The following is a 22,005-nucleotide window of genomic DNA, read 5'->3' as shown; positions in this document are numbered from 1 at the left end:
TAAACTTTTTTGGTGAACAGTCATGTTGTTGGGGTTGGCCAGTCGGAAATTCATAGATTAAGATGAAAAGGTTTTAACCATAGGTTGAATCTACAGTGCTTACATTGTTTGCAAACAACTGAGAAAGAAATGCTGATATTTTTTAATATGGTGTGAGACAAGTCAATTAACCTCATGAGGCCTTTATAAGAATGATTTTTTCACTGGATATACTGTATTACTTAATTGAAATGTCAAAATGGTTTACTGTACAAACCTCAAAGTTTTGTTTCAAGCAAGGAACTTGAAATTGTTTTAAGGGTAAAAAAGTAACTTTACACTTTAATGTTATTTTATTTGATATTCTACAATGATCAAATGAAATGCAGCAAAAATAAACATGTGTCTTTAAAGATGAATATGCAATTTCAATACAGGCAAAATCCAACAACAAAGATCCCATGTTCTAAACAACATTTTAATATCACTTCTGTAATAATTACAAACACATAATAAAGAAAATATTTAACTGTTACAATGCCATAAGCCAGATAATGCCAAAGCTAATTGCCGTTGAATGCCATTGATGATACATTTTAACAGTTTTTCAAAGCAGGAACCATATCTTGCAGTAACAGGAAATTTTATTTTGTGATGAATAATATGAATAAATTTTTTGTTAGAGAAATCCCAGTCTAAAATGTTGTTGTAATTGATATCTAAGCATTATGAGTCTTTTTAAAACATGAAAATATTACATTTCAGAAAAACTCTCACACATTAGGGTGAACAAATTAAGATCTACCTACATGTGTAACATCTGAGATTGTACTCTGATCAAAAATGTTAATATGATGAGAGAATCTGCATTGGTCTGATCATTTGATATGTATGTAGTCATGTTTTTCTATAGACGGTTTTATGTCTATATCACTGACCCCAGGCAGCACTGCACATCGCCCTTGAGGCTAATAAATGCAACCAGCCTGTAAATAATGACCAGTGTGCTGTCTACTATACACTGGCTAGCAACAAAGCCGATTGGTGGGTTATTTATTTCCTTTTGCATTTTGAGTTAGAGATTTGAACCTCAGGGCTTGCCGTAAGTTGTCTATTAGTTTAGTTTCTTCTGGCAGACGTTTCAAGTTTTAGACTTTCGGTTAGATATTGTCAAATATATGAATACGTAAAAAACATGACATATTTTTATTTTGTTTATTAAGTTAAAGATTGAGAATGCTTACTATTTTCCTAATATTTGCATGTTAAGATTTAGCGGATATGCTGTGCTAATTTCCGTTATAGGCTAATTGGAATTTGACTGAATGTCAGCATTAAGCATTACAGAATTTCGAGGTTAAAGCTACCAGCAGCACACTGTCTAGTTATACATAAAGTTACGTGTCATAATCCTACATTTGCACTTCAGTGTCATTGTGTCGAATATAGTAATGGCAAACTTGTATGTGGCATTTTATTTGTTTCTTTTATCTGCAGTTTTACAGTTTTGTACTCCTTGTCATCCCATCATTTATCAGTAAACATCCGGAACGCATTACTGGTCTATTCTTGGATATTCTTGGAGTGGACTGTTAGCTATCTGCCAAGCTAGTCGTCCTTAATAAATCTGCAAGGGCAGAATAACCAGAAACAAAGATATTTTGAATTTTCTTAGTAATAAATTAGTAATCCTTCATAACTATTAAGGACTTGTAGTTCTACTGAAATAAAGCCAACTTTCCCGGCCCCACTGTCCGAAAACAAAATTTTACGGTGCTGCTAATCATTAACAGATAGCGTTCAAACATGAATAATTGTATTGTTGACAAGATAACATAACATCTTGCTAATTCATACGTCCCAGTCTGCAAAAACGAATTTAATTAGGTGGCTTCCCGGCTACTAAGCACAGCACCCCCCACAAAGGAAAACAGAAGTTTATTCCTCACTAGCTCCAATCAGATTTAACATTACTCGTTATATCAGTAACTAATGGTTACCATGACGGCATGGTGGTGTTTTGGCGTGGTTGTAAAGACAGAAAAGGGTTTAAAGTCTTCTAAAACAATGCAGCTTCCATAGCCTATTTGTGATCATCATTTTGTGATTCACCCTCAGTGCCTCTGTTCAGTATTGTTATCAACGTAGAAACTGTGCTGTTTGAGTCCAGCAATTCAACCAGTGGCACATTTAAACCCCTCTCCTGAAATATGAGGTTTTGCAGCGTCATGGCTAGCATTGAGTCAAGTCCTAAGGCAGAAAGAGAAGAATCGTTATTCAATTCATTCTTGTCAACACCGATGGTTTCGCTGAGTACAGATCTTGCATATTCACTTGGGGAGGAGGAAGTGGTATCATGTCCCGTATGGGACTCTTTCGGTTGGGTTTTTTGCATCATCTCCGCAACCAATGAGGTCAAGCGCATGGTCTTCGCAGCCTTTTGAGCAATCACATTGTTTCTCATGTTTTTGAAGTTAAACTTGCAAATAGCCTGTTGGGGTTTGTTCATCTTTAGGCATTGTTCCAGACATTTGTGAATCTCTGTAACATCCATAACCATCAATCCCTTTGCCTCAAGTAACCTTTGTAAATTAACCTTGTTGAGCAGGAGACCAAGATTCAAAGCCCCCCAGTTGATGGACTGTGCTGCAAGTCCATTTCTTCGTCTATAATGACAGAATGTGTCCAAAAATGAATTGGCTGCTGCATAGTTTGTTTGTGAGCCATTACCAATAAAAGATGCAACAGAAGAGTAGCACACAAAGTAATCTAACTTACAGTGCTTGGTTGCATTGTGCAGATTCAGAGCCCCATTCACTTTGGGCTTCAGCACTTTCTCATAATGAGATCTGTCAAGAGTTTCCAACAGGCCATCATGCAGGACAACAGCACTGTGGAAAACCCCTTTGATTGGACAAGAAGGAAATTTCTGGCCAATGTGACTAATTACTCTGAGTACCTGATCAGAGACCGAGACATCACATCCCATACATGTGATATGGACATTGTATTTTGTCTCCAGTTTGCTGATCTCCTTTTGTATGTCCGGTGTGGGGCTTCTTCTGGAGAGAATTATGATATTCCCTCCTCCTTTCTGAGAAATGAACTTCACAGTCTCAAACCCCAGCCCAGTGAGACCACCTGTGACAATGTACACAGAGTTCTTTTGGAAATGCCCGTTTGGTTTAGGCAGCAAAAGAATGTTCGATATTGCGCCTTTGGTATCATCTTTGCCTATTACCACAATAGACAGGGTCTGTAAACTGAAGTATGATTCAGATTCCTGAACAGGCAGAATATTAATGCATTCTGATGGTGCATTCTGAAAGGTGGAGCATTCTAGAACAAATGATTTCCTGTCCAAATGCATGGATTCAAGCCAATGACAAATGTGTGGCTTCTGGGCTATTAGTGATCCCTTTTGTATGATGTTGGACATGTGAATGGTTTGCATTTGAACAGTATCTTTCGTACTTTGGAAAACACTCTTTGTTAGCAAGCCTTGGGTTTGGGAGTCACAGACAAGGATGATGTGTTCGACACCAGGGAAATTGCCTGCTTTTTCCAACAGAAAATCATCAAATGGTGGTAAGACAACAAGTGCATCCATTTTATCAGCATTTGTAAACAGCCCTTTGGACTGTGACCCGATGATGATATTCCATCTTGATTGATTTGCTGTTTGGGTTAAGACATTTACTAGAGCAGAATTTGGAAAAGAGGAGACAATACCCAAAGTTCTCTGTTGTTTGATTCTCGGTAATGCTCTGTGAAAAATTTCCCACGCCAGCACAAAGTAGGAAACACATGGAGCCTTATTGAGAAATGGGAGCCTCTTTGTTTTGTAGCATGCTCCTTCAGGAATCATGACTGTAGAGGATGCAGGAACAGGAAAACATGAGACTACATGGTCTCCCACTTTCAGTTCTCTCACCAATTTACCCACAGCTGTGACAGTGCCACTGAAGTCAAGGGCAAGATGCTGGTGGTTCTGAGATGCATGTTTGTTCCAGTACATTGTCTGACCAAAGTTAAGATCGGAGACACTAACAGGGTAGTAGTCTGAGGAATGAACACAAATCTTTCTGAGCTGAATCTCAACCAATGTCTCAGGGATGTCTTTTTTCTCAACTTCACAGCCAATGGCAGACAGGCTAGTTGTTCTGTAGGGATCAGCTGTTTGAAAGATACATGGCTCAGACATTAAAGAGTAAATACTCCCAGATTTCTCAATGGTTTCCTTTGGAGTACGAACAACTTCAGATAAAAAAATCTGACCATCTTTCACAACCAACTCCTGGTATTTGCTGCAAGGGTATGACATTAAAACCTGAGACAATGCTCTGATGTCTTCAGTACAGACAGAACTGATGTCAATTAACTGGAAGGAAAGATCAGGCATTTCTGCAGCACATGCTCTTAGCATGCCTGAAAGGACAAATCCCGGGCTGATGCGGTCCACTGTGTTTTCTGATGAACGGTAGGTTACTACTCGTATAGAGTTTGGAAAATGACTTGCCCTTAGTTCCAGGAGGATTTGACGAAACATTTCGCAGCTGTTTAGCATAATCTCCATGACCTTCTCAGTATTGAGTGGTGTGAGGTCTTCCTTGCCGCAGACAAACAAGACTTCTTGGATGTTTTTCTTCATATCTGAGATATTAAGGTTAGCAAGAAGTGTGGGAAATCCATGGCTCAAGAATTCCTTGGCACATGCAAAGGAAATGTATCTAGAACTTGAGCTCAAGTGTTGCTCCAGGGCTTTGGAAACGCTTACATGACCAGAAAAGACCAAAGCTGTTGGTGCCTGAGAGGACATGTTGTCCTCAGATACCATCCTGAAGTCATTGTGCAAGAAATATTCCTCAACGATACTAGAATGGCTGTCAAGATACTTAGTAATCACATTCTTAAGCTCAACCAGAACTCTTCCCTTTTTGTCTGCAAAACAACCACATATTTCATAGTGATCAACTCCTACATGAACTGCCCTCACATAAATAATCATTTCATGTTGCAGTGGTTCAAAGACAGTCAGGCTGCCTATTTTGGCTGGAAATCCGGATCTGCCAGAAAACACTTGTAATACTGTTACAGGAGCAAGTTGCATCAGGAAGTCCAGAACTACAGGATGAATGCAGTAATCATGTAACTGAGACAGCAACTCCTCAGGAACAGTGACAGCTGAAAAAGCCTCCCTGAACTCTTCACCATAGTGCACATCGCCCTTGTTTTGGAAAACAGGGCCATACTGAAACCCAAGATAACTGTTGTAAAACTCCACAGAACTCACCACTGACTGGCATCGTTTGGAGATAGTGCTTAGCGAAATGTTTTGCTCTTCAACTTGCAGTCCTGGATTATACACTATTGTCCCTGATGCATAGGTTGAGGAGTTAGAGTGTATCTTAACATGTGTTTCATTCTCTTCTGTTTCAAGTTGCACCTTCATCTCTGGTGCATTTTTGGTGAGGACAAATGGACTTAGAAAACTGATGCTGATTTGCACTCTGTTGAGTGGCACCTTTGGTTTAACATTTAGCATGAAAGCTGACAGACCCAACTCGGTATATAAGGCACCAGGGACAATGGCAACACCATTGTGTTTATGCTCATCCAAGTAGGATACTGAGTCAGAAAACAGATCACAGCTGAAGCTATTGCCCTCACTTCCTGTCTGGGTTAGCACAGGATGAGTTTGTACTCTGTTCATCCGTGATGCAGGAATGATAACATCTTTCTTACTACAATCAAACTGATAAACAGGAAATGGCATTGGCGGTGTCTCTCGTCCTCTGTAGAACTCATCCCAGTTTATCTGAACCCCCAACTCAAACAGCTTGGACACAGTGTTCAACATTGTCTCATGGTCTTTATCTTGCTGAACTGAGGTCAGCACTTGTGTCTCATTTCCCAGAGTCTCCTGGATGTTCCTTTGTAGGGCCCTTCTTGGGCTTATCTCCACGAACACCGCATTCGTCTTTCCCTTGGTTGCTGATCTCACTGCCTGTTCAAATGAAACTGGCTCTCGAATGTTCTTGGCCCAATATTTGCCTGTGCAGAAGTCAGTCTGCTCTGCCTCTTTACCTGTCACTGTTGAGAACAATTCTGATTCCACATCATTGACCTGTAAAAAGCCAACACTGTCCTCAATTTGAGAGAGGATGGGATCCATCATATGGCTGTGGTATGCAGCAGGGACATCAAGGACACGGAGGAACAGATTCTTACTCTTAACTGAGCTAGTCAACTTTTGATGGAGATTGTCTATAGCATCTGCATCACCTGAGAGGGTACAGGAATGTGGACTGTTGAAGGCTGCAAGGCAAACCTTATTTGAATAAGAAGGAAGGAGGCTTAAGACCTCTGCCACTGCCATGTTACTGACCACAAGCATTTTCCCTCCTGTGACCTTACTCTGCAGAGTACTGCGGAGGTAGATCACCTTCACTGCATCCTCAAGTGACAAGAGACCTGAACAGTGGGCAGCAGCCACTTCTCCAACAGAGTGACCCAGAATGGCATCAGGTTTGATTCCCCAGTGCTTGAAAAGACTGGCAATGCCAACCTGGATGGCAAACAGAAGGGGCTGGACAACATTTGGTTTAGAAAAGTCCTTACTCTCAGACTCACTCTCAAGTCTGTCTAAGATACTCATGTTATTGAACTTTTGGAGAAGCACCTCAACCTCCCTGACCTTCTCTCTGAACACAGGCTCATGTTTCAGGAGCTGCTTGCACATGCCATGGTAAGTCACACCATTACCACAAAAGACAAATACTAATCTTGGATCTGAGTGTGAGGGGATGAAAGTTTTACTCAGGGCAGACTTGAGTTGATCCTTTAGATCCACCAGAGAGGAAATTCTGAAAGCCTTCTTGTATTTGTGTTTTAAGTGAGTTCTCTTACAAGCGGATGTGTATGCAAGAGTTTCTAGATCTACTTTGTCCTCTTTGTCCATCTCTTGAATTGAGTGCTCCATCGTCATAATAATTGACTTTTCAGAACTTGCAGAGAATACAAAATACTTGTGTGAATTCCTACCATTTCTTTCAGAAACATGTGAGTGCTTGTGTTGTTTGACAATAACATGAGCATTTGTTCCTCCAAAACCAAAGTTATTTATCCCTGCAACCCTTTCAACAGAATTGACCCACTTTTCTGCTTTTGTGGGAACCTTAATATTTAAGGCTTTAGCATCAATGCTGGCACTGTCCTCAGAATAGAAGAGTGAAGGGACAATGGTTTCATGCTTCATCATTAGGAGTACCTTGATGAGCCCTGCCACTCCAGCTGCAGATTCTGTGTGACCGATGTTGCCTTTCACAGAGCCGATGCGGAGTGTCTCTAAACCTGGAGGTCTGGCTTTGGCAATTACTTTGGAGATGCTGCCAGCTTCTATGGGGTCCCCCACTGGAGTTCCAGTCCCATGAGCCTCTATGTACTGGACAGCTGACAGGTCTGACTCTGAATAGATTCTGCGCAGAAGATCCTCTTGCTGGACCATGGATGGCTTGGTGATTGGACTGACTGTGTGGCCATCTTGGTTTACTGCAGTTTTTGTGATGATGCCCCAAATATTGTCATTTTCTTTGAGAGCCTGTGTAATTAATAATTTGTGTTAATTATCTGATGTAGTCTGAGAGATAACTTGATGCCTTTCAATGAACTGCCCCCTCCCCACTTTCACATGAGATCGTATGCTAAATGACGGATTGCTTCAAATTTAAAGACAAAATATTTACTTTTTTCAGTGGCTTCAGCAGAACAATCCCACAACCCTCTCCTCTGCCATATCCATCTGCTCTGCTGGAGAAAGGCTTGCTGGTGCCATCAGGTGAAATCATCTTTGCCATGCTGAGAGCCACAAAGATAATTGGCTGTATTATACAACTCACCCCCCCACAGACAGCCATCTCACAATCACCTGATGAAAGAATGCAAAAGAAATATGTAAGTTATATCATCCCGCATATACTGTATATACCTGTATCAAATTATAATGTCGTTATGAGTTGGGATTGTATTGTAATGATATAAAGAACAAACTCGTTTTCCAATTCCAAGTCTAACCACTACACTTAGTCGTCTACCAAAAACAGAGGTTCTGATCACGTCTCCACGTCCCACTATATGCAAATACCTGTCCATTCCATTACCACGGAAAATAAGACGTTGAAACAATGTTGAGCTCAAACAAACCAATGATATCCTTGAAGACATGCAGCTACAATGCATGCAGGAAAAAACTGTTAAACTGCAAATTGTAGAAAATATGAATAGGATATACATTATCTCTTTCGATTTTCTAATTACAAAATGCACCTGCATTATATGTTATAGCTGGGCCAGTCTCAGATTTCTCACGATCTTTCTTAAAGACATTCCTATTTTAAAATGTGGAGCCAAGAAGAGAGTGTATTATAAACATATCTCGCTCACCCTCTAATGTGTGTGTTTTTATTTATTTTGTTGAAAGGAGCTTGAGCACGAATTAAGCCTACCTGGCCTGTGTATATGTGTAGTCCTACCTGGCCTGTGTATATGTGTAGTCCTACCTGGCCTGTGTACATGTGTAGTCCTACCTGGCCTGTGTATATGTGTAGTCCTACCTGGCCTGTGTACATGTGTAGTCCTACCTGGCCTGTGTATATGTGTAGTCCTACCTGGCCTGTGTACATGTGTAGTCCTACCTGGCCTGTGTATATGTGTAGTCCTACCTGGCCTGTGTATATGTGTAGTCCTACCTGGCCTGTGTACATGTGTAGTCCTACCTGGCCTGTGTACATGTGTAGTCCTACCTGGCCTGTGTACATGTGTAGTCCTACCTGGTCTGTGTACATGTGTAGGCTATAAAGGTGTGTGTGTGGGGTGTCTGATAGTAGGCTAATTAAAATGAACGTCCCCCAAGAGTTACGGTGCTTCTACATTATCATCACCTCACACACATAAAGTCAACAGTGTTTTAGACTATTCATTCATTGCGATGGACACAAAGAACAAACTGGTTTTCTAATTCCTTTACAACAGTAGGCCTACTAGTCTAAACACTACACTTAGCTTACAAAAAAAGATTCCGATCACGTCTCCACTTCCTGCTATATGCAAATACATGTCCTTTCCATTACCGCGAAAAATAAGCTGTTGAAACAATGTTGAGCTCAAACAAACCAATTGTATTTATCCTAGAAGACATGCAGCTACGAGAGATGCATGCAGAAAAAAACAGTTCAACTGCAAATTATAGAAAATATGAATAGGATATACATTTTATTCAAATCTCTTTCTAATTATAATTGTGTTAATATCTTAGGCCAATTGTTAACGCTTCCCTGCAGAAAATTACAAGAGAAGACAAATTGAATATAATTTTCGCAGGCCACAACATAACTGGGAATTTTTATAATGAATTATAGTTATTATAAATCGACACATCAAATAGGCCTATTCTTAGCTAAGAAAAATGTGCACCGAAGTGCATGCACCCACAGGTCAGTACGAAATGAAATCTATTTTCACCCCGATCCTCAGATGAGTGACTTGAAAAATCTCTTGCCAGTCACCAAAGTGTTTCCAACTACTTGTTTTATTCAACTGGTGAAGCGCATATAATATCATATTTTTTTTTAATATTAGATTCAGCTTTGTCACTTAACAAATACAATGTACAACGATATGCAGTTAGCATCTAACAAGAAGTCCGAATAGAAGAGGGCAGAACATTTACTTGCATTAAGTGTAATGTATGTTACAGATGTGACATACAGATGTGCAAAGTATAAATGTGCAATGAAGGCAAATGCAGTACAAATGGCAATTCTAAATGTCACTTAACATCCTTTGCAATGTATTGTCAATGAAGCTGGCAACCATATACATTTAGCAAGCAAGCAAGTTAATTTATATAGCACAATTCATACATCGAAGCAATTCAATGTGCTTTACAAAGAAAAATGTATGAATGTACAATAACATAAAAACAAATTCTTAAATGAAAACATCAAAACAAATGAATTCATCATAATAAGAAAAAATACAATAAGAAAACATTAAAAGATTAAAAATGGGATAAAAACATTGGAAGCTATAAGGCTGAACAGTGTGGTTAAGTTTAAGTGCTCAGTCATAGGCACCTGAGAAGAGTGTTTTTAACCTGGATTTAAAAATGGATACATTTGGGGCACTTCTAAGATCTTCTGGTAGTTTATTCCAGTTTTGTACAGCATAAGTGCTAAACGCAGCTTCTCCATGTTTAGTTTGGACTCTGGGCTCTACTAGCTGACCTGTGTTCAAGAATCTAAGAGCCCTGCTCGGTTTATATTTTTCAAACATATCACAAATGTATTCGGGTCCTAAACCATTCAGAGATTTATAAACTAAAAGCACCACTTTGAAATCTATTCTGTAACTGACTGGAAGCTAATGCAAAGAAGTATCCCTGCATTTAAGTTGCACATGCTACCTCAGTTTGTCTCGAATGCACATTCTATACGATGCATTTCCAACCTCTTAAATACGATGCATTACCAACCTTGTCTGATGGCTTGACAAGCGAAGTGAAGTGCAACCAGGGATGAAGAGCAAGCGCTGTCGATGGTCACTGAGGGTCCAGTGAAGTTGAAGACGTAAGAGATGCGGTTGGCCGCTATACTCATAGCTAGTCCCGTGCCCGTCCAGTGGTTGACTATATTTAGGTTACCACCTGCAGCTGATAGCTCATAATCTCTGTTCATAAACCCTTCAAGAAAACAGACAAATAATTAACTATATGAAAAAATTACGTCATAACTCGTTCATTTTGGAAACTGAAGAATTAGAAGCCTGTTATTTAACAATTTCGGTAAAGAACATGAAATAGAAGATGTGACTCTGGTAGTGGCTCTGCCCTTCATTCAGATTGTCTGCAGATCCAACATTTTGGGGGATCTTTACTCTACAGATCGGGAGTTTATTCCATTCGCATTCTGCTTGTGTGTTTTTTCTCTTCTTCAGGAATGTTCCTCTTTCTACTCCTAGTGCTCATTTAATAAAGTTCCATCGAAAGCTAAATCAATATCTAAAAGATCACGTAATGATCACTGTGTTGTACATACGGTGAACAAAGTATTTGGACAGGTTTTTTTTGGACCTGCACTGTGGAGTAAAAAGAATAGGTTTTAAAGAGCAGAATGTCGACTTTAAATGTTATGGTATTATCATGCATAAAATTTAGAGCGTTTTGTACATAATCGGATCCCATTTTGGGTTACTGGATATATTTGGACAACAAGATTCACAGTTGTTTCCTATTAGGCAGGTGTGTTGGTTTGTCAATGTCTGGCCTTGATGCTTTGCATTTAATGTCAGATGCATGACCACAGAGTTTTTAAGCTGCTATATTACTGTGCTGGGGGAGTAGGTTCTCTAACTTTTCTTGTGTGCTGTACCAGTTAAAATTAGGAGGACATGAGCCCTTGGACCACATCTCGGGACTACCAGGCTCGAAGGACTCGTAGCTGTCCCTGTCCAAAGTTCTCCTGGATGTGTGGCAGATCAAGTTGCTGCCTGACGTTTCTGGCTGCCAATGCACTCACCCCACCTTATTGTCCCTGTCCTTGTCCACCTGGTAATGCAGCTGACTGGGATTCTGTTTATACACAGTTTATTATTGACAAATGTAATATTTCTTGCTGTTAAACCTTGACTATACAGCTACAACTTATGTAGCCAAAACCACACCTATTACTGCTACAATACCTGCATACGCCATACCCACGGAATGCATACCTGGTTGTAATTCCCATCCTGTATAAATACAGTCCCATATAAGGTAATGTAATTTTGTAACCTAGTGGTACAAAAATTAGATTACACCGCAATTAAATGGCTTTTACAACGGGGTTGTAATTTATTCAAGAGCTTCGCGTCTGTAGGGGGCAGTGTTGTAGAAGGCCTGGACAATGATCAAAGACTCCAGCCAGCCAAGCTACAGACTTCCCTCTCTGTCAAAACACATCAAGTGGTACCGGTGCATCCAGTCTGGAACCAACAGGAACCTGAACAGATTCTGACCCCAAACAAGATTTTTATAATTCCTTTATTTTTTATAATTTTGTTGTAAAAATTTTTTATTTTTTTATCAGAAAACATGGTGAGAGCATATTACTAAAGGTCAGATGATATTGTTCAGCTTACCCAAATACACCCCTGTTCTGGTTCCGCTGGCCTTTTCCATTGGAATCCCAGCATTTTCCAGAGCTCTATATGTACACTGAAGAAGGTATTTCTGCTGTGGGTCCATTTGTTCCACCTCAAACTCAGTGATGCCAAAGAACTTGTGATCAAACTCATTAAACCTGTGAAAATTACAAGAAATGTTTTAAGTGTGTTTGATAGTAATACAGTATGTGGTGACAGCCTGTTAAAGACTTTTAGAATTTTCCACATCTCAATGTAAACTTATTTCTAGGGGACATTTAAGTACCCCAATGAAATCAAAGGCCAAAGCTTTTCCTCAAAAATATATTTCTGATAGATTCATTGTGATGTTTTTTTTTAGTTTTTGCCACCTGCCAAAATGGTCTTCCCATTCATTTATGTACTACAGCTTGTAATGTGAATTTGGTGTGCTAACCCTAACCACACCCACAAAAATATATAAGTATAACTGTTTATAAATGGATATTAACTCCAATGAAGCAACAGTTATTTACATACTTACCCATCAATGAGCGCTGCCTTATCTGTGCATGATTTTCCCACTTTGTTGTTATCAGGGTCGTACCACTGGGAACAGTCAAATCTCTCATTTGGGATCGGTACTGTACAGTTCTTCCCCTCCAGTAGAACCTTCCAGAAGTTCTCAAGGCCTTCTCCTGTTTAGACACAGTAAAAGTTGGAAGGGTAATTTAACAATCCAAATGTTCTATAATCCATATTATGAACTAATGATCACATGAAGCCATTGATTGTCACATAGCTGTTTGGCTCCATTTTAAATCATAATGATAACAGAAATCGCCCAAATGGCCCTGATCAAAAGTTTACATATGAATGTTTGGCTTTATTACAGACAGACAAGGTGACACACACAGATTTCAATTAAAGGTTAATTTCCCACACCTGTGGCTTTTTAAATTGCAATTAGGGCCTGTGTATAAATATGAGTTTGTTAGCTCTCGCCAGTTGAGTTGTTTCTGTCCTGATCCTCATAATGTGTTTTGACTGTTACAGGAGTCGAAAATGGGATCTGTAACCACTACACTATTTAACAAGGGTGGTTCTGTTAGTCAATTGTAACCCAGGTTAAAATAGCTTAAGTTAATATTAATTTTAATAATTAAATAAATATATGCAGACAGATTTCATAATATTGGTTATAAAGTTCATGATTCGACCAGGTTAAATAAGATAAAAATGTTTAATGTTAAAAAGTGTCCTGGTGCTTTAAGACACTGCTGTTGTATCAGCCAATCACAATGGCTATATCTCTTCCTGTGGCGGGAAGAACGGGGTGAATAAGAAAAACGCTAGGAGAAAGACGTTAAGCTAGATTGAGCCAGTAAGCGAGATAAGAGTACCAGAAAATAAGTGGTTTAAGTGCTCATATTTTATTTTCGGAAGTATTTAACAAGTCGACCGAAAGATAGAATTGTGAACGTTCGAATCCTTGAAGCCAAGTTGTAAGCTGCAAGCAGACGGTAAAGACGGCGAGCCTCCGGTGAGAAGATCCACGATTGACGATCACATTGCATCCGTGTGTTGCACCTGCGTGCTCTACAAGGACACCAACTCATTCACCCCGGTTGCGGTAGGACTAATTCTGCAGCAATTCTTCGAGTCGTTGGACTTGAAATCTCGGTAGGAGTGGACTCACTGTAAACCGACAACGTTTTTTCTTCTGCGTCACATCTCGCTGGTTTTGTGTGGACTGCAAAACGTGATCGCTAGCAAGATCTTGAACTTATTGAAAAGACAGTGACTGGGTTTAACCGTGTGTGTTGAATATAATTCACTATCTTTTTTTTTCATTCTGTTGAACTGTGAATGTTGTATTTGATTTTCCATGTAGCCTATGTTGTGCCGAACTGGCAAATTGGGTTGATATTGCAAGAGTTTAGCTTCAGTAGCTCACTGGCGTAGCATGTTAATAGGGAAATAACAGAGATTGAGGAAAAAATAGCCTAAGTTGATACAAGAATTTATGGCTAACTGAGACTAAAATTAGTACTAAAAATCGAGTTAACTCAAAATAATAGAAACTAAATAGCAAATTAAAGAGAAACTTTAATTTAACTTAAGTTGAAAGTCATTCTTGAAACCAAATAGGTTGAATCAAACTGAAGACAAGAAATATTGTATTTCATTTATTTTCCATTCGAAGGAAGGGTTCAAACTTATAGATTACACTTAGATTTCATTTATTTATTGTGTCCATGTTATGTGAATTGTGTATGTAAATTGTGTTATTTGGTACCATTTACTATTTATATCTGTTTCTAAATTCTTTCTAATCTTTTATATAAACAAGCCGACATTTAAACGTACTTTTCTGTTTGGGGTATTTATTATTTATCCACAAACTGCTCCTCCGAACCTAGAGCCTGGTCCTAACTTATCTACTACTCGTAGTAAGTGCTACATCAGTGTCTCCCAACCTTTTTCAGTTACTGTACCCCCAAAATGTTTTTGCACTGCTTTCAGTACCCCTGAAGTACTCCCTCATGTTAATTTCACTAGTAAGTCTATGGTGTCATGAGTGTTTTCAAGTACCCCCTGTGGAGAGGCCAAGTACCCCCAGGGGTCCTTTGGTGCTAAGGTAAATTTGAGTATCGTCGGCATAGCAATGGAAGTCAAGTTTGAAGTGACAGAGGATCTGACCATGGGGGAGGATGTAGATGAGGATCAAGGGGCCCAGAACTGTGCCCTGGGGGACGCCCTGTATGACTGCAGCTGATTCCGAATTATGTCCATTGAGGGGGATGTAGTGAGTCTAGTTGGTGAGGTATGAGTGTAGCCAGGAGAGTGAGGTTCCCTCCACACCCAGAGCCTCCAGCCTGGTCAGGAGGATCTCATGACTAACTGTGTCAAACGCAGCACTCAGGTCGAGAATGAAAAAGGATGTTGAGGGCATCAGCAGAGATGAGGAGGTCGTTGACAACCTTGAGGAGGGCAGTTTCGGTACTGTGGAGTGGTCAGAACCCAGACTGAAGAGGCTTGAATAAACATATTATTGTGGAAGTGACATTGCAGTTGGGAGGCAACAATCCTGTCGAGGGTTTTCGCATGGAAAGGGAGGTTGGAGATGGGGTGGAAGTTATGAATATTGGTGGGGTCCAGACCAGGTTTCTTTAAGATGGGTGTAACTACAGCAGTTTTGTAGTTTGAGGGGACGGTGCTGTGGGAGAGAGATTGACTGACTATTTGAGTGATGTATGGACAGAGAGCAGGAAGGCAAGCCTTGATGAAGGACGCATGAAGGGGATCCAGGGAGCAGTTGTTTATGATGATACAATAAGTTTAGAGATATATACTGAGTCAACACGGATAAAAGTATGCAGATGTGTTTGTAGCACATCTGGTGGTTGTCAGGGGGTGGAGAGGGGAGGTGGTTGACAGGGGGGTGGAGAGGGGAGGTGGTTGTCAGGGGGTGGAGAGGGGAGGTGGTTGTCAGGGGGTGGAGAGGGGAGGTGGTTGTCAGGGGGTGGAGAGGGGAGGTGGTTGACAGGGGGTGGAGAGGGGAGGTGGTTGACAGGGGGTGGAGAGGGGAGGTGGTTGACGGGGTGGAGAGGGGAGGTGGTTGACAGGGGTGGAGAGGGGAGGTGGTTGACAGGGGGTGGAGAGGGGAGGTGGTTGACAGGGGGTGGAGAGGGGAGGTGGTTGACGGGGTGGAGAGGGGAGGTGGTTGACGGGGTGGAGAGGGGAGGTGGTTGACGGGGTGGAGAGGGGAGGTGGTTGTCAGGGGGTGGAGAGGGGAGGTGGTTGACAGGGGGTGGAGAGGGGAGGTGGTTGTCAGGGGGTGGAGAGGGGAGGTGGTTGACAGGGGGTGGAGAGGGGAGGTGGTTGTCAGGGGGTGGAGAGGGGAGGTGGTTGACAGGGGGTGGAGAGGGGAGGTGGTTGACAGGGGGTGGAGAGCGGAGGTGGTAGACAGGGGAGGTGGTTGACAGGGGGGTGGTGAGGGGAGGTGGTTGACAGGGGGTGGAGAGGGGAGGTGGTTGACGGGGTGGGGAGAGGAGGTGGATGACGGGGTGGAGAGGGGAGGTGGATGACGGGGTGGAGAGGGGAGGTGGATGACGGGGTGGAGAGGGGAGGTGGTTGACGGGGGGTGGAGAGGGGAGGTGGTTGACGGGGGGTGGAGAGGGGAGGTGGTTGACAGGGGGTGGAGAGGGGAGGTGGTTGACAGGGGAGGTGGTTGACAGGGGGGTGGTGAGGGGAGGTGGTTGACAGGGGGTGGAGAGGGGAGGTGGTTGACGGGGTGGGGAGAGGGGAGGTGGATGACGGGGTGGAGAGGGGAGGTGGATGACGGGGTGGAGAGGGGAGGTGGTTGACGGGGTGGAGAGGGGAGGTGGTTGACAGGGGGTGGAGAGGGGAGGTGGTTGACAGGGGGTGGAGAGGGGAGGTGGTTGACGGGGTGGAGAGGGGAGGTGGTTGACAGGGGGTGGAGAGGGGAGGTGGTTGACAGGGGGGTGGAGAGGGGAGGTGGTTGTCAGGGGGTGGAGAGGGGAGGTGGTTGTCAGGGGGTGGAGAGGGGAGGTGGTTGTCAGGGGGTGGAGAGGGGAGGTGGTTGACAGGGGGTGGAGAGGGGAGGTGGTTGACAGGGGGTGGAGAGGGGAGGTGGTTGACGGGGTGGAGAGGGGAGGTGGTTGACGGGGTGGAGAGGGGAGGTGGTTGACAGGGGGTGGAGAGGGGAGGTGGTTGACAGGGGGTGGAGAGGGGAGGTGGTTGACGGGGTGGAGAGGGGAGGTGGTTGACGGGGTGGAGAGGGGAGGTGGTTGTCAGGGGGTGGAGAGGGGAGGTGGTTGACAGGGGGTGGAGAGGGGAGGTGGTTGTCAGGGGGTGGAGAGGGGAGGTGGTTGACAGGGGGTGGAGAGGGGAGGTGGTTGTCAGGGGGTGGAGAGGGGAGGTGGTTGACAGGGGGTGGAGAGGGGAGGTGGTTGACAGGGGGTGGAGAGCGGAGGTGGTAGACAGGGGAGGTGGTTGACAGGGGGGTGGTGAGGGGAGGTGGTTGACAGGGGGTGGAGAGGGGAGGTGGTTGACGGGGTGGGGAGAGGAGGTGGATGACGGGGTGGAGAGGGGAGGTGGATGACGGGGTGGAGAGGGGAGGTGGATGACGGGGTGGAGAGGGGAGGTGGTTGACGGGGGGTGGAGAGGGGAGGTGGTTGACGGGGGGTGGAGAGGGGAGGTGGTTGACAGGGGGTGGAGAGGGGAGGTGGTTGACAGGGGAGGTGGTTGACAGGGGGGTGGTGAGGGGAGGTGGTTGACAGGGGGTGGAGAGGGGAGGTGGTTGACGGGGTGGGGAGAGGGGAGGTGGATGACGGGGTGGAGAGGGGAGGTGGTTGACGGGGTGGAGAGGGGAGGTGGTTGACGGGGTGGAGAGGGGAGGTGGTTGTCAGGGGGTGGAGAGGGGAGGTGGTTGTCAGGGGGTGGAGAGGGGAGGTGGTTGTCAGGGGGTGGAGAGGGGAGGTGGTTGACGGGGTGGAGAGGGGAGGTGGTTGATGGGGGGTGGAGAGGGGAGGTGGTTGTCAGGGGGTGGAGAGGGGAGGTGGTTGACGGGGTGGAGAGGGGAGGTGGTTGACGGGGTGGAGAGGGGAGGTGGTTGATGGGGTGGAGAGGGGAGGTGGATGACGGGGTGGAGAGGGGAGGTGGTTGACGGGGTGGAGAGGGGAGGTGGTTGACGGGGGGTGGAGAGGGGAGGTGGTTGTCAGGGGGTGGAGAGGGGAGGTGGTTGACGGGGTGGAGAGGGGAGGTGGTTGATGGGGTGGAGAGGGGAGGTGGTTGATGGGGTGGAGAGGGGAGGTGGTTGACAGTGGAAGAAAGGGCTGAGGGGGAAGGATTAGCCAAAGATAAATTAATGTTTCTCATCTTGTCGGAAGAAAATAGTTTGCAAGCAGAGAAGAGGATGTGGAAGGCTCACTGTGGGGTTGGAGAAGTTTGTTGACTGTGGAAAACATAGTCTGGGAGTTTATGTTGGAGGTTGTGATAGTGTTGGAGATGAAGGAGGTCCTGGCAAGCTGTAGGACATCTCTATGAATGGAGAGGTGAAGCTTATAGGCTTCAGCATGAATAGTTAAACCAGTTCTAGTCTGGCGTTCATTAATTAATTGTTAATTAAGTTTAAGTTATTTGGCCCTTTATATATTGCTGTGGTCAATATGATTGGTTATCAATCCATGTCAAATAAGTTGAGAGTTTAATAATCATAAAATATCCAATAAAAGCTGACGTGACTGCTAGACAATGCATTTTCTGAAATAAGTTAACATATTTAAATCCATTTTAGTTTTTCTGAAATGTATTTTCATAAAAAAAATCGAAAAATTACCTCCTGGGAAATTGCAGCCAATACCGATGACAGCAATGTCATCCTCAGCATCTCCCATCTTTACATCTGTCAGAAACTGCAAAGGGAGAACTATTGTGAGTTAATTATCAGGCTAGCTTCAGGGAAATGTAGATTGTTCAATGAAACAAAGATTTTGACCTGCCACCTACTGTACATCTAGGTATAAGGCGCGCATTGCAATTATTCAGGGGAGGGAAAAAACGTACGGAAATATCTTTCGGTCCAAAGAAAATATTAAATTAATATGTAGTCTCTAAATACCCAAAAACTCTAGAAAACAAGCATAGCAAAAAGCCACAAAATCCACAGAAAGAGCCTACCCCCCATACATTTTTCCACCAACCATTGTTGGGTGAGTTAATAGTATGCAAAAAGATGAGTTCTGATTGGTTTTTAACGTGCCAACGATTTCCTTAATGAGGGTGGTTTTGCCAAGTGGGATATTGGAAAGCTTAAATATGTAGAACTGTAAAAGTGTCACTGTTGCTCTCAACAATATTTCTGCTCTGAATTTAGCTGGCTTTGTTGGCCTCTCCATTTTTAGAAATGGAGTTAAAAAACTCAGGTAACTATTGTCCTACAGCTCCGAAAAAAATGAAGAGACTGATGAAATACAGTAGTAGCAGGCGTATGCCACAAATCATTTGTCATTAAAACATTGACTTTGTTCAACATACAGCTCCAGAATACATTAAGAGACCACTGCACCTTTTTCTTTCCTTCCCAAAAAAGTTGAAAAGGAAAGTTTTGAGTGAGGAACAGAAGCGTTTAATTTGCAGTGGTCTCTTCATTTTAACCCTTCTGCTACTCTTTCCAAACATGGACATTTCCGAAGATGTATTTGATGCAGCTTTTTTACGTGCAAACTGCATCACAGTAACAGCAATAAAGGACAGACATGATTTGTCTGAGAAAACTTGTCTCAAAAAGGGATGTTTGTGTTTGCTTGCCTGCCAACGGGTTATGGTAAAGGTATTATCTACAAGGCATGGCCAACGTTGTGCTCCGTGTTAGTGAAAGATTACCAACATCAAGGGCCAGAAAATCAAATTTTACTGCTCTTATGTCCATTACTGTCAGTCATGGAGGTTCAAGCTAAGATTGCCGGCAAAGATATCAGCTAGGACATTCAATCCTGTGATACAAATGCCGCCACTGTGGAACCGCAGATCTTTGGCAATGCCAAAGGGGTCAAAATTATCAGCGTGAGACATTGACCTCAGGTTGAACTAGTCATCAAAAACCCCTGTGGAACCACATCATAGATTTGCTTTGAGATTCGGTTGTAGATTTAAGGAAGGTAAACTCCTTTCGTGGGTTGTCATAGTTGGTTATTGTGAAATTACAGAAGCATGGCAACATCAGTAATGTTTCTTCACTACGTCAGGTTGCAGATGCACTATAATGTGGACGGTACTGTTGATATGGAATTTGTTTGTAAAACAAACTCAACTGCCTGGCTAACAAGCAAAAAATATATTTACCTTTTTTAAGTAGTTCCATATTTCTATTTACCTTTTTCAAGCAGTTCCATATTTATATTTACCTTTTTCAAGCAGATATCTTTATCGATGATCCTCAGGAGAATCCTCTTTACAGCCTGGACATGGAGATCCCACTTGTCAGAATAGTTCTGCCAAACACAAGCTTATATACCTATCTCCCTAATGCCGTAAATAGCTTAATCTGCCCTGCAACTGCTTTATTTCAGGTTTCTGACTATAGTCACATTTTCCACCTCCTCTTAGAGTCTTCTTCCAAAAAATAGAAGTTGCTTAGTAAGGAAATTTTAGTTGTAGGAACTACTTCGGTGACCATTTCTACATCAGCAGTTGTCACAAAGTGCTTTTACAAAACACTCAACCTGAAAACCCAAGGAGCAAACAACAACAGTGTTGTATTTCTGTGTTTAGGAAAAACTCCCTAAGGAGGCCATAATTTAGGAAGAAACCTAGAGAGAAACCAGGCTCAGATGGGTGACCAGTCCTCTTCTGGCTGTGGCCGGTGAAAATGTTAAGAGTACATGTTATAATAATAAATAAATGCATGTGGGCTTAGTCCAGAGTCTATTAAACCTAGTCCAGGTCAGAAGCATGACTAGGTGGGAGGGGGGGGGGGGGGGTGGCAGCAGTGTGGCAGCTAGAATAGTCAGGTATCATCTGCAACACAACCAGGAGGACTTTGGACAAGGACAGCAACGGGTCTCAAGCCAGGTACTCCGGAGGTGTGGGGCAAGACCTCTTGTACTCCTAAGTTTAAACAGGGCAGTTTTCAAAGTGCATTCCTTAGATCAACAAGGATTTACAGTGGAGAAGGAGAACTGACCCTACTCCCCTGGGACAATAATATAGCAGCTTAAAACCTTGGGGCTGAGACGAGGGGTCCAGTGACACTGTGGCCCTACCCGGAGGAGGCTCCGACAGGGCCCAACAAGCAGGAAGTCAACTCCACCCACATTGCTAAGCATCAACCAAAGAAGACACCCAACAACCGCAACCACCCTGAAATGAAGGCTGAGTATTGCCAGCAAAGTTCAAATTACATTGCACGATGGGCGCAATGGAGAGACAAAAACAAGCCAGTGACTCCGCCCCTGAAAGGCATTGGAGGGAGGGCATCCCAGCAGCAATGAGAGCCCACCTGGCAAGACAGTAAGGGTGGACAGTATCAAGCCTTTACGGTCACCTTCACACCCCTGGGCCAGAATGCTCTTAATCATAGACCATGCTGAAGAGATGAGTCTTTAGTAGACACTTCAATGTTTGCACTGAGTCTGCACATCTATCCTTACAGGTGCTGGTCATACAATTTTAATATCATCAAAAAGTTGAATTTGAATTGAATTTCAGTTATTCCATTCAACAAGTGAAACTTGTATAATGTATACATTCATTCTTCACAAACTGATATATTTCAAGTGTTTTTTTCTTTTAATTTTGATGATTATAACTGACAACTAATGAAAACCCCAAATTCAGTATCTCAGAAAATTTGAATATTGTGAAAAGGTTCAATATTGAAGACACTTGGTGCCACACACTAATCAGCTAATTAACTCAAAACACCTGCAAAGGCCTTTAAATTGTCTCTCAGTCTAGTTCTGTAGGCAACACAATCATGGGGAAGACTTCTGACCTGACAGTTGTCTAAAAGATGACCATTGACACCTTGCGCAAGGAGGGCAAGACACAAAAGGTCATTGCTAAAGAGGCTGGCTGTTAACAGAGCTCTGTGTCCAAGCACATTAATAGAGAGGCAAAGGGAAGGAAAAGATGTGGTCAAAAGAAATGTACAAGCAATAGGGATAACCGCACCCTGGAGAGGATTGTGAAACAAAACCCATTCAAAAATGTGGGGGAGATTCACAAAGAGTGGACTGCAGCTGGAGTCAGTGCTTCAAGAACCACCACGCACAGCTGTCGCATTTCTTGTGTCAAGCCACTCTTGAACAAGACACAGCGTCAGAAGCGTCTCGCCTGAGCTAA

The 22,005-nt window shown here is 43.0% G+C and overlaps 1 protein-coding gene across 1 annotated transcript; it reads right to left on the bottom strand.

Annotated features, from left to right (window-relative positions):
• Positions 1 to 322: 322 nt before the first annotated feature.
• On the bottom strand, positions 323 to 20,135 carry LOC105019613 (probable polyketide synthase 1). Its single transcript, XM_029116091.2, has 7 exons — positions 20,067 to 20,135; positions 18,500 to 18,575; positions 12,680 to 12,833; positions 12,154 to 12,314; positions 10,511 to 10,717; positions 7,725 to 7,906; positions 323 to 7,579 (listed from the first exon to the last, which is right to left on the bottom strand). Exons 2-7 carry the CDS (start codon positions 18,555 to 18,557, stop codon positions 2,063 to 2,065), a joined length of 6,279 nt encoding a protein of 2,092 aa, XP_028971924.2. The 5' UTR covers positions 18,558 to 18,575; positions 20,067 to 20,135; the 3' UTR covers positions 323 to 2,062.
• Between the last annotated feature and the right edge of the window lie 1,870 nt (positions 20,136 to 22,005).

The sequence above is a fragment of the Esox lucius genome, chromosome 21 (genome assembly GCF_011004845.1).
Source record: "Esox lucius isolate fEsoLuc1 chromosome 21, fEsoLuc1.pri, whole genome shotgun sequence".
NCBI classification, from domain to species: domain Eukaryota; kingdom Metazoa; phylum Chordata; class Actinopteri; order Esociformes; family Esocidae; genus Esox; species Esox lucius.
Note: the sequence above shows the minus strand (reverse complement) of the source record. Positions and strands in the feature narration are given on the sequence as shown.

Bases quoted from the DNA above. Each gene is read 5' to 3' on its own strand.
- LOC105019613 (XM_029116091.2), bottom strand. From the start codon at position 18,557: ATGGGAGATGCTGAGGATGACATTGCTGTCATCGGTATTGGCTGCAAT. The intron at 12,834-18,499 runs GTAATTTTTCGA...GTGTCTAAACAG, and splicing joins TGGCTGCAATTTCCCAGGAG to GAGAAGGCCTTGAGAACTTC. The intron at 7,580-7,724 runs GTAAATATTTTG...TTAATTACACAG, and splicing joins TGCTGAAGCCACTGAAAAAA to GCTCTCAAAGAAAATGACAA.